Source organism: Vombatus ursinus, unplaced genomic scaffold (genome assembly GCF_900497805.2).
Source record: "Vombatus ursinus unplaced genomic scaffold, bare-nosed wombat genome assembly UNPS02014773.1, whole genome shotgun sequence".
NCBI classification, from domain to species: Eukaryota; Metazoa; Chordata; class Mammalia; order Diprotodontia; family Vombatidae; genus Vombatus; species Vombatus ursinus.
The window spans coordinates 147,557-164,818 of record NW_020954551.1 but is presented as its reverse complement, the minus strand read 5'-3'; the positions used below and the strand labels follow the sequence as shown (position 1 = coordinate 164,818).

Sequence of the window (17,262 nt, the reverse complement as noted above, 5' to 3'; positions counted from 1 at the left end):
GCATCACCCAGCTTCCTCTCCCCCACTCAAAAACGCTAAAACCAGATGTTGACAGCGGCAGTGCCCTGGGCTTCAGAGTCCCCCCTTACCCCCATCTCCCCTCAATCTGCACTCCATTTATGGCCTTGGCAGGTTTCTCTTTGTTTTTCCTTTTTTGGTATTTCAGTCCATAGGTCCAGATAGGAGGTGACATGGTGGAGTGGAGAACATACTTGGGCAGAGGAAGAGGGAACAGGCATTTAATAAGCACCTGCTTGGTGCTAAGCACTTTACAATCATTATTTCATTGGTCCTCACAACAGCCCTGGGAGGTAGGTGCTATTGTGATCCCCATTTTACAGTTGAGGAAACTGAGGCAGGTGGAAATTAAGTGACTTGCCCAAGGTCACAAAGCTAATAAGCGTCTTGGGTTGGATTTGAACTCAGGTCTTACTGATTCCAGGGCCACTGCTCTAATCATGGTGCCACCCAGCTGCTCCATACGCTGGTTCTGGAGTCAGAACTAGGCTCTTGCCACTGCCATGACAAGTCTCTTCATCTATCGATCCTCAGTTCCTCACCTGGAAAATTAGGAAGTTCAACTCGATGACCCATAGGGTCTGTGATTCTAGATACGGAGTGATTGAGTAGGCAGAGGGCACTGGCAGTTGGGGGAGTCTGGAATGGCCACTCAGGGGGGTGCTTGAGCTGAGCTTGGAAGGAAGAAAGGTCAGGACGGAACGCAGGAGGAACAGCTCCTGGTGTGCCATGTATGAGAAACAAGGTCGTATTGTTGAACCGCAGAGGGCCAGAATGAATGAACCAAAGAGGGCAGGAAATGGGAGTAATGAATGAATGAACCATGGAGGGCAGGAAGGGGGGAATAAATGAATGAACCGTGGAGGGCAGGAGGAGGAATAATGAATGAGCCATGGAGGGATGGAAGAGGAAGAATGAATGAATGAACCAAGGAGGGAAAGAGGGGAGGGGAATGAATGAACCAAGGCAGAAAAGAAGGGGAGGAAGGAAGGAATGAACCACGGAGGGCAGGAAGGGGGGTAATGAAAGAATGAATCAAGGCAGAAAAGAAGGGGAGGAAGGAAGGAATGAACCACAGAGGGCAGGAAGGGGGGTAATGAAAGAATGAATCAAGGCAGAAAAGAAGGGGAGGAAGGATTGAATGAAACATGGAGTGTGGGGGGGGGATGAATGAACCATGGAGGGCAGGAAGAAGAATAATGAATGAAGGCTGGAAAGGGAGGAATGAATGAATCACTCAAGGAGGGAAAGAAGGGGGGGGGATAATGAATACATGAACCAAGGAAGACAAGAAGGGAAATAATGAATGAATGGAGGGCTGGAAGGGGGAGAAGGTATAATGAGGCTGTCTGTATTTCATCCTAATCAGTACTAGGCAGCCACAGAGTTTCCTGAGTAGGAGAGTGACCTGGTCACCCTTGAGTGGCCTCGTGGAAGCTGAGTGGCAGTGGGAGAGTCCTGAGGCAGGGTCTGAGCTGGGGGTCAGTTGTGTGAAGAGAGAGGAGAGGGCACTGAGAGATGCGGTTTTTCCAGGGTGGAATTGTGCACAGGGATTCTCTGCCCTGTCTCGAGGCCCCTGACAGCGGGCGGCGTGGTTTTGTTTCTTGCAGTTGTTTGGAAATGTGCTGAAGCTGTCGCCAGGCCTAGGCCTTTCCGCCTCTTCTCAGCCTGGTGGTGTCTGGGCCCCAAGTCTCTGGGTCTCTGAAGCCTGAGCCCACAAAGCACTAAGTCCATGGGGAGCTGAGGTTCTTGCCCAAACCTCCAAAAGTACAAAGAAATCAGTCCTTGGGGGAGGCCCCTGCTGGGAGTGCCACCGGCCCACTCCAGGAGGCTGTCCCCCTGTGCCCTGCTCTGCTCTGAGCGCAATGGGAATAGTGGGAATTCCCATGGGGAATCCCCCGGGAGACAGTTCTGTCTGTCTGTCTGTGTCTCAGACCCTGTCTGAGGATCTACAAGTGAATGAACAAAGTAGGGAGACAGTACAAAAGTCAAGAGGGCCCTGCCCCCGGGAGCTTATAGTCTTTGGGGAAGGCAGGCCTCCAGGAGCACAGTGGCCAGGGAGGGAGCGCTGTTCTGCTAAGTCACAGGCCTGGCCGGGGGGCCGGGAGCAGGAGGTCTGTGCCCATACTTTGGGGGCACAAACGTGTTGGGGCAGAAAAGGGCGGTTTCCCCACTGCAGTAATTTTGCCATAGGAGTTACAGTTCTCCCTTCCTAGCTAGAAAAATGCCAGCTCTTCCAGAACTAGGTGTGTCAGGGAATTTAGGACCCCACCTTCCTTCTGCCCCCTTCTCTAGGTACCAGAGTTTGGGGGCAGTGAGACCTCAGAAAACTCTCCAGGCCAACTTCATTGTCACGGGCATCTATCCTGACATCGCGGGGCCTCTGATGCCCCCAGATTCCAGTCTGCGGGCTCTTCTTGTGGTATCAATGCCCCTGGATCTGGAAGAACCTAAGATACCATCTGCTCTCATTGACTCACTTTCTCCCTGAGACCCAGGGAGGAGCGGTAACCTGCCTAAGGTGGCACAGGCCTTCTCATCACACTTCCCTGCCAGCCACAGACCCGGCCACCTCCATGGCACTCCCCCTTGGGCCCCAGAGCACGACAGGGCAGTGATGGCAGATCTCAGATAGAGAGCTGGGGCCGACATTGGAGGTCCTCCAATCCAATTGCCTCATTTTACAAATAAGGAAACTGAGGCCAGAGAGAGGTACTGATTTGTCCAAGGTTACCCAGGCAGTCAGTGAACCCTCATCGTCTTGACTTCAAATGTAGCGTACTTCCCCCTATGCCCATACTGCCTCTCACCGTATACCTCAGTGATAATCCTGGACCAGCCCCCAAAGGGTAGCCTTTCGGTTCCCTGGGCTCATGGGTCCTGCCCAGGAAGTCTAGAGAAATGAAGGCACACCCTCACCCTCACCCCCACCCCCACCCATAGCCTAAGGCTTGCAAACAGGTGGATCACAATATTTAATTGGAGGGGGAAAATAAAGTTTTATTAGTAGAAAGAAGACAGAACTTAAGACACTTCAGTGGGAGCCATCAGCCACAGAAAGGGGCTACGGGAAAGCCAAACTGCTTATGGCCCTGCACACAAGGCACCTTTGAGAGGAGCCCCCAGCCCACCCCAAGTCCTGGCCTCACCCAGTGACCTCCCCTCCCAGCTCCCTCCTATGGCCCACGAATCTTCCCAGCCGTGCAGTGAGACACCCGCCCACTCAGTGTCTTTGACGAGGCAAGGACAAGTCTCTAAGGCCCCTCAGTCCTTTGGTCTCATCCCAAATCAAGACAGAACTTTGAGAACCTTCCCTCTGTGCCCAGGTCCCCTGTGCTCCCATCTCTTCCAATTAGTCATCGGCCCTCCCTACTGTGCCTGGAGGGAGAGGGAAGTGGGAAATCCCGGCAGGGTCCCTTTAAATAAGGACTGTCTGGTGTAAGAAATCATTGTCAGTGACATCCTCAAGAGAGGATCCTGAAGTTCTGTCTGTAGGGTTCATTAGATTATGTGAAAAAGTAAAAATCTTTAAGTAGGGATGAGAAGACATTTCTCCTTCTCCTTCAAGACCATTGGCAACTGAAAAAGGAGGGCAAGATTCTCCAGATAAAAGCACTTGGAAATTTCCATGCATACCCTGCTCATTTAGCCAGAAATGATTAAAAAAAAAAAAGAAATCTGTTTTTTAATGCATGGCTGTATATAATTTTTGGCAGATTGGTTTTCCCAATTATGTTTTTCTTAAGATGGCATTAAATATTCTCGTTCGCTAAGCATATATCAATTGACAAAGGAACTGAATCATAGTCATGAAGAGACAGCCCAATTATGCATGGTAGGCAACAGGGGGGAAAATTGAGTTGAGATTAAAAACCAACTTTTGATAGCTCTGAGGAGAGATCTGAGTAAGAGATCTATGTAAAATGACTGGAATAACCGTGTAAGGATGGTTTACTTTACAGGTGGTTATCTCTCTGTCCACTAGTGTGTTGGTGCATTTACAGATGGCCTGCATGTCTTTCTTCAGGGGAATTTACTTGAGCTTGTTCGTGTGGCTTTGGCCAGATGCTGGACACGTGGCTTCTGCTTTGTACCAATACATTTAGTGAAATTAGCTGAGACACATCTTGTTTCCTGGAACGAGGGAATGGGAATTTTCCCAGATGGCTCTAGCTGAAATGTTTACAGGAAATCCATGATTCACTTTTACCTTGTGCCTAGTTCGGTCTTTGTTGGAGAATTATCCCAATCATTCTTTTGTGGGATTTTATCCTTTAAAATCCTACAGAAGGATTGTTTTCGTTAGAGAGCTCACAGAGATGAGAACATCCTATAAATTTAAATGATAAAAATACAATATTTTGTAGTCTCTCCTTGATAGCCTAATCTAATGCCCTTTTCTCAAACTCGTAGTGGATATAGTATTGGGGCTGGAGTCAGGAAGTCCTGGCTTCCAATCTTGCCTCAGATCCCAGCAGTGTGATCCTGGGTAAGTTATTTAAGCTCTTCCAGCCTCAGTTTCCTCATTTATAAAATGGCAGGGGTGGACTCCATAGCATCCCTTCCAGCTCTGCGCCCCCGTTTTCATCCTTCTTGACCTCTCTGTAATGTCACATGCTACTGGCCTTCCTCTCCCCCTGGATATCCTCTCTTCTCTGGGTTTTCCTGGCTCAGCCCTCTCTTTCCCCCCATCTGAGCCCACACCTGTCTTGGGCTATCCTCCCACACTTGGGCCTGAACCGTCTTCTCTCCCTACACTCCTGAATGATGTCGTGCACCCATGAGGCTCATCACCGTCTCTCCACACAACTCTTCGATCCATATTCTCAGCTTTTGTTTCTTTTCTGTGTACCAGCTTCCCTTTGGACATTAAGAACCAGTTACCCCCAGGGCATCCCTAACTCCACGTGTCCAAAGCCCTCCTCTTCCTAAGGGCCCGGCTTTCCTTCTAGTCCCCCAGGTCCCTCATCCCACATAGACCATCAGTCCTACTTAACACCTCTTGAATTTGTCCTCTTCTCCACACTAATTTGGACAGTTGTCATCTCTTGTCTGGAATATGTCAAAGGTCTCCTTAATGGCGTCCCTACCTCAATTACGTGCCCTCTCCAGTCTTCTACTTACCTGTCAAGGGGATCTTCCTAAAGCAGAGGTTGGACCATAGCATCCCTCCGTTCAGTAAACTCCAGGGGCTCCCTGTTACCTGCAGCATCAAGCAGCAGTCCTTCTTTAGGGCATTTAAAGTCCCTGACAACTTGATTTCAGACTCTTTTTCCATTTCTCCTACGTGACTCCTCTTCATACGATCTATGGTCCAGACAGACTGCTTTGTAGAAGACATTGAAGCCTCTTAAGATCCCTCATTTCCTTCAAAATTAAATGTCACACTCTAAAAGACTCACGATGGAAAATGCTATCCACATCTGGAGAAAGAACTGTAGAGTCTGAATGCAGATCATAGATAATTGTTTGCTCTCTCTTTTTCGTTTTGTTTTGCTTCTTCTTTCTCATGGTTCCTCCCATTTGTTCTAATTCTTCTTTACAACATGGCTAATGTGAAAATATGTTTAATAGGAATGTATATGCAGAGCCTCTATCAGATTGCACGCTGTCTTGGGGAGGGGAGAGGGGAGGGGGGCAGAGAAAATTTAAACCTCAAAAGCTTATGGAAGTGAATGTTGAAAGCTAAAAATAAATTAACTTTAAAATTAAAAAACATTAAATGTCACCTGTCATCTCACCCCAGCTGCTAGTGCCTCCTCCTCCCCCCACCAAAAAAAAAAAGATTGATCATTGTTTGCTTACGTACATGTTATCTCCCTCAACAGAATATAAGCTCCTTGTGGGCAAATAGACCCTTTTGGAGAGCTCATCATGAGGGTAAGGCCATGGCACCACCATGAAAAGTACAGTAGGGTACATGCCCACCTCTGGCACAGAAGGGAAAGACGTAGAGAAATTAACCAAAGAACTCGGCAAGATTGTCTGAGTCGCATCAGCACACGTTGAATCTTGAAGGAGATTGTAAGGCAAGACTGGGAACCGGGCTTTGGGAAATAGGATTTGTGATGAAAAAAGAATGTCCATGTTAATCGGAACCCTGGAGCCTGTGTGTGTGTGTGTGTGTGTGTGTGTGTGTGTGTGTGTGTGTGTGTAGGTATGTATATTTATATTATAAATGTGGATGTCAATCCACATATATATTCACATGCCATGGGCATTGTCTTTGAGCGTTCAAGGTGCTGGATGACTTTGGGGTCTTTTTTCCCAGAAGGAATGAGGAGCAGCTTTAGGCAGAAACATCACGGTGGGTCACTGTTAACTGACTCAACACAGACACTGGGCAGAAAAATAATAATAGTTTATGTAGCTTTTTAAGGTTTGCAAAGCCCTTTGCATCATTTATCTCATTTGATACGATAATCCTGTGAGGCTGGTGCTGTTGTTCCATTTTATAGCTGATTGAAATACTCAGAAATCTTCAAAGTGACATTAATGTTGTCCAATTGTAGAATTATAATTGTGGAAAAATAACTGATGTTGATTTCTCTACAACATTTTTATATTGTTGATATTAGTCATTTAGTCCATATTAATATGGACTGATCAATGTACCTGTGTGTATGAGTGAGTGTAAAAATGTGTGGGGCTTTTTTCTTTGTTATCAGTAGTGTTGGTCCCAGTAACTCTACGGCCAGTAGCCAGTAGGCCCTGCCCAAGGTGCATTGGCCAGTAAGTGGCCTCCATGCAGTTATAGGGCTCTGAGAATGGAGCCGGAAGGGACAGTCTCAGAGGCTGCCTAGGCCAGGGGTGGGGAACATGTGGCCTAAAGGCCACATGTGGCCTTTGGGTCTTTGGGTGTGGCCTTTTGATGGAGTCCAAGTTTTACAGAACAGATCCTTTTACTAAGGGGATTTGTTCTGTGAAGTTTGTTTTCGGTCCAAGGGCCGCACTTGAGCACCTAGAGGGCCACGTGTGGCCTCAAGGCTGCAGGTTCCCCACCCCTGAACTGGGCCAGTCCCCTAGAGGTGAAGGGACTCACCTGAGGCCCCACAGGGACCAAGCAATGAAGATGAGATTCGAACTCAGATTCTGTGACTCCAAGTATATCACATTTATTCATTTATTCCAAAAGTGATGGAAAACTTTAAGTGCTTTTTCTCACGTATGAAATGGAAAACTTTGTGGAGGTCTCCCTTGAAGGGCCGGGCATATTTGGAGAATGACATTCTTCCTTGTGCTGTTTGGCCCGGCTCGGTGAGCACATGTATTGGTGTGTGAGAATGGGGAGAGGAAATAATCAAAAAGAAGAAATTTAGGGAGTGAACCCTGGAAGTGTGGACACACCCTGTGTGTGCTTTGGGAGAGTGCCAGTGCCCTTTGGCACAGCCCGGCTCCTATCTTGGGATTACGCCTCTGGGCATGGCCCTGTTCCAACCTCGAGCCCATAATCTTGCCCCCGTAAGTGCGTCCCAGAATCCTTGCTCTGCTCCAAAGGCTTGGGAGATGACACTTTGTGCAATCAGAGAGGGATAGTAGAATAATGTACAGTTCAATGTCTGATAACCCGCGTCCTGCATCCTCCAAAAGTGTTATAATAATAAACGAATAATAACAGTTAGCATTTCTGTAATAGTTTTAAAGCTTGCAAAGCACTTTACATATGTAATCTCATTTTAGCCTGGGAGATAGGTGCTTTCATTATCCCCATCTTGGAGATGAGGAGTCTGAGGCAGAGGTTACGTGATTGGCCAAGGGTAACACCTCCAGCAGCGTGTGAGGCTGTATTGCAGCCTCAGTCTTCCTGACTCCACTCTGCCCAATGCAGCAGCTCGCTGCTTCCAAAAGAATGGCCTCCTTATCGTAGGATCCAGAGTTAGAACTAGAAGAGAGCTGAAAGGCTATCTCATCTAAGCCTCTCACTTTACAGATGAGGAAACTGAGTCTCCAGGAAATTATAACCCATAAATTAGAGCCCAGCATAACCCAGGTTCTAAGTGATAGAGCTGGGGTATGAATCCAAGACCAGGGCTTTTTCCCTTTACTACCACCCTCCATGAAAGGGGGAAAATAGTGTTTCTGTCTTTTCTCTAGCCCTGTTCACCTCACCCTTAACAAGGGTGTCTCTCCTAGTGACATCTGGCTGGCCCATTTCTTTGCTGCCTTACGTGGGTTAATGCAGGATTATAAGAGTTTGGAAGTCATACGCCCGTGCTTCAGTGCCCCCCAGGCCTGGTCCGTGCTCTCTGCACCCTGATTTATAACAGCAATGATAAATAAACCGATTAGCTTAACCTGCCAGGCGAGCAGAAGGCAGCACCCTCAGAGGATCTGAGGCGAGCATTCATTTTTCTTCCATGTCTGCAGCCTGAGTCTCAGCTTTCAAATGTCAAGAAGCCTGCCCCAGAATTGATTCCGCGTAGATGAGACAGAATATGAGACTTCCTTGATTAGACTGTAACCGAAACCCATCCCTCCTGTTTCTGCCGCTATCTATACCACCAGATAGACATTGCCCAAGGCACCTGCCTGTTATTAAAGCACCTGCCAAGCTTGGCTGCAGGAAGAGAGAAACTGGTCTCATTGCTTGAAAATGAACTGGATGCAAGGACTGCTCCCCAAAAGGCCGTTGGCTGCTAACAGCAGAAGGGAATGAAAGCAGAGGGGGCCGAAGCCAGCCCCCCTCCTGCCTCCTCCATCTCTCCAGTTCCCACGTGGCCCTGCGGTGGTTCTAATCAGCCTGCATCCAGCTGAGGCCCGGGAAGCTGTGTGAGGCAGCCGCCGCAGCCTCGGCGGGCCAGCCCCCAGCACTGGGGGTCAGGGGGCCATCGGCACTCCCCTCTAAAGGCAGCCAGGGCTCCCAGGCCCAGCATGCTCTCAGCAGAGGGCGAGCGTGACTCTTTTCTTGTAGCAGTCAAGAGAGTGGCACCTTCCCTGCTGCTCCTGAAAGACAGGATGGATTTCTCTTTCTTTTGCTTTTCCCACTTCTATCTCTCAGCAATTCGAGGGGCGTTCAGAGCCCTGCTTAACAGAGTCTTGCCCGGGGAGCAGGATTCAGTAACGGCTTTCATAAGCTTTGAATAGAGTTCAGTAACGTGTCTCTTATTCCTCCTAACACGACTCTTACAGACCTCTGTAAATTCTCCTCTCATCCCCAAACGTCCATCCACTCCCTTCTGTACGTAGCAGCAGGTGACGGAGCAACAGGAGAGACCTGCGGGTGTCAGGCAGTGGGGTGGAGGCAGAGGGCTGGACTTGTCACCCCTCTGACACTCATTGGCTCTGCGACCCTGGGAAAGTCACTGATTCTCCAAGCGTATCTATAAAATGGAGATCTAGTTGTAGTAATATTAGCTACCATTTAGAGAGGTTTGCAAAATGCTCTACCAATATTATCTCATTTGCTCCTCACAATGACCCTAGGAGATAGGTATGATTATTATTTTTATTATTCCTCATTTTACAAATCAGAAAACTAAGGCCTAGAGAGGTCCAGCTTGTGGATTTGAACTCTGGTCTTCCTGATTTTAGATTCTGTGAGTCCCTATCCACTGTACCATCTCACTACTTTGCATGTTTTATCTCTTGATTCTCACAACAAACCTGGAGTGGGGGGGAATGCATTGTTGTCCCCAATTTATCTACAAAGAAATCAAGCCCAAGAGGGATTCAGTGACTTGCCCAGTGTCCTACAGCTAGTAAGTGTCAGAGCCGGATTCAAACTCAGGTCTTACTGACTCCAAGCCCGATACTCTTGTCCACCTGGCTACTTACAGGTGCAGGGCATTAAAAAGCAGACATAGAATGATTTCTGTCCAGCATCCTGCTGACTTTCAAGCACCATACAGGCTGTTCCCAAAGTTTGTCAGACTAGACGTCTAAGCCTTAGGGGATGATCTGGAGAAATGGGAGTTGGCACTTTATTATTACTCTAGGGCAGGGGTCCGGGAGCTCTTTTTTAAAAAAAAGGATGATTGGCCTTCTTTGTCATCCTCTGCCTCGTTCTGAGCAGGGGTTCCCAGGCAGGGGCCACTCGTCTGCTCAGGGGGCCTGAGGCACGAAACGGGCAAAGAGCCCGAGCTCTGGAAGGAAGGAGGAACGTCGCCGAGCGGCAGAAGGGGCGACACGATCCGCCCATTTCTTTTCCAGGCCTGTTCTAGGCACAGATTCCTGGGAGGTCACCGGGGTTGCAAGTTGGGTCTGCCTTGACTCCCTTATTATCACTCCTGATTGAAAGAGTACAAGGACTGCTTCAAAGGGAAAAAAGAAGACAAAATATTGGAGAGGCAGAGCAAAGTGTCAGCCTGTGTCGGGGGGTGGGATGCCCTTAGACAGGCCTAGGACAGAAGTGATTGAACTGAACCTTTGGAGCCAGGGCAGGAGACGAGGAAGCTGATTCTCTGCTTCAGGAAATAATGAGAAGAAAACATCTCTCCCGGAGCATCCAAGACTAGTCAAGGTGAAGCAGCAGGGGTGGGTGGAGGTTCCCTGCTGAGGAGAGACAGGCAGCTAGGAGGGGGAAGCGTGCTCATTCCTGGGAACAGACAGATCTGTAAAGTAAGAGGGAGTCTCCTGAGACTTAGCAAACCTGACAGCCTGCCCACTTCTCAGGATTCACGTGGGGAAACGATATAGCCGAAAGAACCAGGAAGGTACGGCTGCACCTGGAAAGCTGGTTAAGAAAATCCAGCCTAGAGGGGCAAGGGGATGTGGTCCTGTCTTATGTCCCTCTGAGGCAGAGGCATCGAGACGGCAGGTTCCAGGAAGGGACCAGCAGGTTGGGAAGATGGTGTCTCCACACAGAATTTATGGGCCACAGTCTAGGATACGAAATCGTGGACTCTTGTGTCCTCACCAAGAGGGTCAAAGTAGAGTAAACTTGCCCACAGCTGGTAAAAACAGATTTTCTGGGAGCCGCCGCAGAAAACTGCCCGCATAGATTGGTCAAGCCGGTTACCGGCGAGAGCAGAGGGCCGGGGGCTCCCCAGGGTCAGAATTCCAGGAACAAGTCTGAGATAAAACCTGCATCCTCACACAAAGGAATCACGTCTGGGTAGTCAGCAAGGTGAGGGAAAGCACAACCTCAATTTGAAAATGTGACCTCACAGGTCCCACAGAGATAGGTAGGGCATGACTCAGACCCAAAATAGGACCACAAAGAGTCCACCTTACTCAAGAGTTAGCCGTGAAGAACACATATGCCTGTATCTCCTGCGTATTTTCAGGGCCCAGCGCAGTACCTGGCACATAGTAAGACTGAGTGACTGGCTGATTGGCTCTATAGCTACCTCCCTGAGACAGAGAGTGTGACAGAACCCCCAAAATAGACATATATATGTGTATCCAACATATACACACGCACAGAGAAAGACATCCATGCTGGTGGACATGCTCTCTAGGTCATCCGACTGCATGTCATAAATGGGCCAATAGTCATTCTTCATCCACTTGGTTTTTCCTGGGTGAATGGCCACTCGTGTTACTGACTGAGAAAGGAAGTGAGCAGATGAGCCCTCAGCTCTGTCTCTGACAAGCACAAGCTTTTGCGCCATATTAAAGGAACCAGGCTCCAGGGAGGACACAGTCATGTTCATTAATCACCTGCTTTGCTATCAATGCAGATGCCGGAATTACAGAAAAGCACCGTTCACATCAGGAACCCAGCCAAAGTGGAAGAGATCCTCTGCGGCCTGATCAAAGGAGGGGCCGCCAAACTCCAGGTGAGGCATGGGGGGCCGTGATCATTTTGACCATCGAGTTCAGTCGCCCTGGTGACATGAGTGTTGAGTAAGAAACAGATTTAAACAACCAGCTCCTCACCCTGAGAATCCCAAAAACAGCTCTACAGTTGGTCCAAAGATCATTGGTATCCCTCAGTGGGAAACAAAAGTAAAAAATTAATAGATGTGAAATTAATTCAGTTTATCTTTGCTCTCAAAGGTGTAAAGTTAACTATTTGCCAAGACAGTCACTAAGCTCTTCCTTTCCTGGGCTCATAAAAAGATATGTCCAAAGGTTTTCGAGTCACTTTTTCCATCTTGGAATGAAAACACAGTTTGGTGGTTTTCATAACAAAGACAGTCCCTTGTAATAGGAACAGGTGGAGGACAGACGCAGTCCTGACCCATGTGGACATGCTCACTTTTCTTCAAATTTATGACCAAGTGATTTTGACCAGATGTCTGAAGTATCATTAAACCTGTAGCCATCAGTGTCACGGTTCGGCCTTTTCCCACTAATATAAATATATTCTTATTTTCCAAAGGCAAAAATCTCACCACAAAAAACCCACTTCAGATGAGTTTTCATTACCAGACTGAGTACTTTGAGGGGGTCAGTTTAGTGACAGGGTGCCCACTTTGAGTTCTATTCTTGGTGAGAAGATGAGGGGCTAGCCCCCTGGACCCCAAATAACGTTCTGTGTCCTGTCCCCCCTCACGGCCCCACTTATATTCTCTTTAGGCCAAGATTAGCGCATTTCTGAGCCCTCCATGAAGATACGGATGGACAGCTTCTCTGTTCCACGGGGAAGGGGCTTTAGAAATGTCTAGGGGGTGGGGGAGAGAGCAAAGGAAGATGCAGGACAGAGGAGGAACTAGCGTGTTTTATGTCCAAGATTTTTATTGTAGGTAATGCTTTTTCTTATTCCTCTTCTCTTACAGATAATTACAGACTTTGATATGACATTAAGCAGATTTTCCTACAATGGAAAAAGATGCCCAACATGTCATAGTAAGTTTGGGGTACATATGTTTAAAGAACTTTAGACGCTCAGGCTAGGTAAAAATTTATTCCAGTATAATTAGTAAACCATGGTGTGTGTGTGTGTGTGTGTGTGTGTGTGTGTGTGTGTGTGTGTGGTGTGTAAATGTGATTTTTTTTCCCCCTTTCTTTTGGGGTATTTTGATAATCACAAGAGATAATTGCTATTCCTTCATTATGTTAGTGGTCATTTATTGTACAATTAGGCCAAAAATAAGCATGTATAGATGACCTTTGCCTCTGCATTTTCCAGAAAGTAAACACACAAGCACATTGGCTGAAATCCAGAGTTTAAAATACAATGTTCATTGATCCTTTTTCACTGAAAGTGTTGGGGGCAGTGGCAGGGTGGGGAATAGGAAGGATGCTATGGGAGTAATAGGGATGGGTCGTAAGACTGCTGAAGGCCATTGAGCTCAGTAATGGAAATAATCCGTTACCAATGTACATCGCTGAAATGATGCATGAAAACTTCTTTTGTAATGGTGCCCAACTGGGTATGGGACCAAAGCGGAAGATTTCTTTGAGCATTTCAGCTTTGTCAAAGATATCATCTGACCCCAAGCCAGGAGAATTAGTGATTCACTGGAAAATCATTTGGTTTTCTCTTTTTAGATGTCATTGACAACTGTAAACTGGTTACAGACGAATGTCGAAAGAAGGTAAGTGGTAACCGTAACAACTGTCAGACCAAATTATTTTTCCTTTGTGTAGATGCTTTTCTGTAATTTGTATTTCTTATACATTTAGCCAGTTTTTTGGTCTTAGCATACTTTACTATAACAAATCTATTACCAGGAACTTATTCATGATGAGGGCAAAATCTGATAAAAATGGAAAAGCGCACCTGTATGCCGGTGCCTAAATATCCTGCAAAGTACAACAAAACCATTGGGGTCTGGGTGGCATTGGGGCTCTCCCCCTTTTGGGGGTATTCCTGTGAGCCAGTGTCCTGGGTCCCTTTTGGCAGCTGGTGAAGTCCACTGGTCCCTTCCCGGAAACCAGCTTTTAAAGGCATAAAATACCATACAGAGAAATACAAAGAAAACTACTTGTATTGAAATAAAGTCATTATTTTTTTAAAAAAGAACAAGTTGATTGACGCCCCCCACCCAGGTAAGAACCCTTTCCTTAAAGGATCCAGAAAACTGCTCAGGTCTCTCCTTTACTCTCAGTATTTGCATGTGAGTGTAAAACTAGTCCTAAAACCTCAATCTGAGCCAAGCTGAGTATTCTCAAATGAAATCCTAAGTCTTTTCATTATAGAACACGATTTAAAAATGAGCTACGGAAGTAAAAATCTTAACGTGAAGGAAGAAAGCTCGCTTTGGAGTAGAGCGCGCGTGAAATATTGATCAGCTCAGATCCCCACTTAGCACAGTGCCTGGCACATAGGAGGCACTTATTAACTGGCCGATGGCTTCATTTGGTGGGTTTGCTGGGAAGTGGTGCTTTACTCTGTTGCTTATAGGATAATCTGATTTTCCTTACATGTTTTAAAGTACCGCTGTATGATTGCCTCATATGTGTTGTTTTCTTTGGTACAGATTAATAACAAGACAGATAAAACTCTAGGGTCCCCTTTCACAATTCATTTATTGATTCATTTCCAGTTATTACAACTCAGGGAAAAATACTATGCCATTGAAATCGATCCAGTCCTTACCATAGAAGAGAAATACCCTTACATGGTAGAATGGTGAGTGGACATGTTGGGGGTGAACGGGTACAGATCGGGGCATGGGGACGAGCCAAAGGTCAGGAGGAAAAGAAATTCCAGCCACAATCAAGAACCTTTCCACCTATTTAAAATAATAATAATAATAATAATAATAATAATAAAGGCTAAGTTCCCAGAGGGGCAAAGACTCTTAGTCTAGAACTTTTTGTGCTTAATGTCTAAGTGCAGAGAAGGTACCACCTACCTGAGGTGGTAGTGAATGGGTGGGAGTTCCCCTTCACCAGTGAAATCCCAGGTTCAGCCCCATTCACTGTGCCTCATTTCCAACATGTCATAGTGTCACACGCAGATAGGGCAGGATTAATACTTTGTCAAGTCAATTAAGCCCCTACTATGTGCCAGGCACTGTGCTGAATGCTGGGGATTCAAAAAGAGGCAATTAGCACCTGCCCTGAAGGAGCTCACAGTCTATTGGGGAGATAACATCCAAACAACTATGTTTAAACAAGACATAGATACTGGAGAAATTGGAGTTCATCTCACCAAGAAGGCACTAGCCTTTTGGCAGCAAAACAAACCTACCTGGTCTTTTTTTTTTTACTGCTCACTAACCTTAAACAGTAGTCATTGCATTATACAAGACTCTCCCTATAAATATATCCAGTAATAGCAATAGTGGTTGTTATTCTTATCATGTGTTATAATAGCCAGCATATATACAGTGCTTTAATGGAATATAAAGAACTTTACAAATAATATTTGTAACAACCCTGGGAGGTAGGTGCTATTATTCTGGTCATTTTACCAATAAGGAAACTGAGGCAGACAACAATTAAGGTCACATAGCTAGTGAATGTCAGAGGCTAGATTTGAACTTGAGTCTCCCTGACTCCAGACCAGTGCTCTCTCCACTGAACCCACAGGTGCCTAAGAAGAAAGAATACAGGGCCGTGAATTCTGATGGACTGTGCGTTTCTCCTCTCCCATAAAGTCCAATGGCCTTAGTTTTCAGCTTCCCTTTCTGTAAGAGCAGGAGACCAGACCACATAATTTTTAAGGTCCTTCCACCTCCAAAACTGGAATGATTCTCTGAGACTTTCCTCCAGCTTTTCTTTATCTTTTAGAAAATAGAAAAGTAGGGGCAGCTAGGTGGCACAGTGGACAGAGCTCCAGCCTTGGAGTCAGGAGGACCTGAGTTCAAATCCGGCTTCAGACACTGGACACTTACTAGCTGCGTGACCCAGGGCAAGTCATTTAACCTCAATTGCCTCAGCCAAAAGCAAAAAAAAAAAAAAAAAGAAAAGAAAAATAGAAAAGTAGCAGAACCCCTGGTGTTAAATTTAATGCTTAACTTCAGAAAGTTCAAAGATAGGTTGTTAGCCTAAGTGTCTCAGCCAGAGGTGCCAAGTCCTGACCTCCTGGATGGCAGGTCTGGGAGACGTCCATCTAACCAAGTGGAAGCCACCGGGAGGGAGGAGGCTGGTTCTCCTGACGCAAGAGCAGTGACGTCCTCCACGTGGGCAGGTCAGGGAAAGCCTCCCAAAGATTATCAGAATCAAAGCCAGGGTTTTCTTGTTCTCGGGGGTAGGAGAGAGACTGCAGGGTCCACTCGGAGATTCTTAGAGAACAAGAGGGGACTTAGAGCTGGAAGAGCAAACTTGACGTTTTCCCCTTTTACCTTGAACCCAGGTACACAAAGTCGCATACGTTGCTGGTGGAGCAGGCGCTGCAGAAGAGCAAGCTTCAGGAAATCGTGGAAGAATCCGACGTGATGCTCAAGTAAGTTCAGCCATCTGGGAGGGCGGTTATGGGGAAGGCAGGACAGCGGAGGGAGGAACGAGCCAGCCTCTGAGGCAGGACCCACGTTCAGGTCTGCCCGCTGCACGTCCTGGCCCTGGGAGCCTGGCAGGTCACTTCAGCCGTCAGTGCAGTAGAGACTCCCAAGTATTTTACATGGTCTGCAGGTAAGATTGATTCTCCAGGATTCTCTAAGTACGCCGTCATGTCATCTGCAAAGAGGCCTAGTTTTGGAGGCAATGACTGCCTATCTTCATCCCTTCAATTCCTTCTTCTTCTCTTATTGTTAATTATTTCAGCTAGTTTTTTAGTTGATTCTCCAGGATTCTCTAAGTCTACCATCGTATCATCTACAAAAAGGGATAGTTTTGTTTCCTCATTCCTATTCTAATTCCTTCAATTTCTTTTTCTTCTCTTACTGCTATAACTGACATTTCTAGTCCAATATTGAATAATAGAGGTGATAATGGACGGCCTTGCTTCACCCCGGATCTTACTGGGAAGCCTTCAAGTTATCTCCATTACAAACAATGCTTGCACTTGGTTGTAGATAAATACTACTTATTTTAAGAAAAGCTCCACTTATTCCTATGCTTTCTTGTTTTTTTCACTCGGACTGGGTATTGTATTTCATTAAAAGATTCTTCTGCATCTATTAATATAATCATGATTTTTGTTGTTTTTGTTATTGACGTGGACAATTATGATCATAGTTTTCCTCATATTAAACCTGCCCTGCATTCCTGGCATAAATCCCACCTGGTCATAATGTATGATCTTTGTGATATATTGCCATAATCTTGCTAGTGTTTTATTTAAAATTTTTGTATCGACATTCATTAGGGAAATGGGTTGGTAGTTTTCTTTCTCTGTTTTTGCTCTCCCTGGTTCTAGGTATCACAACCATATTTGTGTCATAGAAGGAATTTGGTAGGGCACTTTCTTTACCTATGTTTTCTTTTTCTGTAAAAAAAAAAAATATCCTTAGCATTCTTTTCTTTTTA

At 46.4% G+C, this 17,262-nt stretch overlaps 1 protein-coding gene across 4 annotated transcripts in view; it reads left to right on the top strand.

Moving 5' to 3' along the window:
- NT5C3A (5'-nucleotidase, cytosolic IIIA) overlaps positions 1–17,262 on the top strand; it is an 80,790-nt gene that overhangs the window by 53,088 nt on the left and 10,440 nt on the right. For all 4 annotated transcript variants that reach the window (XM_027863838.1, XM_027863837.1, XM_027863840.1 and 1 more), the window contains 5 exons: positions 11,640–11,738; positions 12,681–12,750; positions 13,396–13,442; positions 14,394–14,479; positions 16,151–16,240. In XM_027863838.1, the coding sequence (XP_027719639.1) occupies positions 11,640–11,738; positions 12,681–12,750; positions 13,396–13,442; positions 14,394–14,479; positions 16,151–16,240 (392 nt within the window). The remainder of the gene's footprint in view (positions 1–11,639; positions 11,739–12,680; positions 12,751–13,395; positions 13,443–14,393; positions 14,480–16,150; positions 16,241–17,262) is intronic.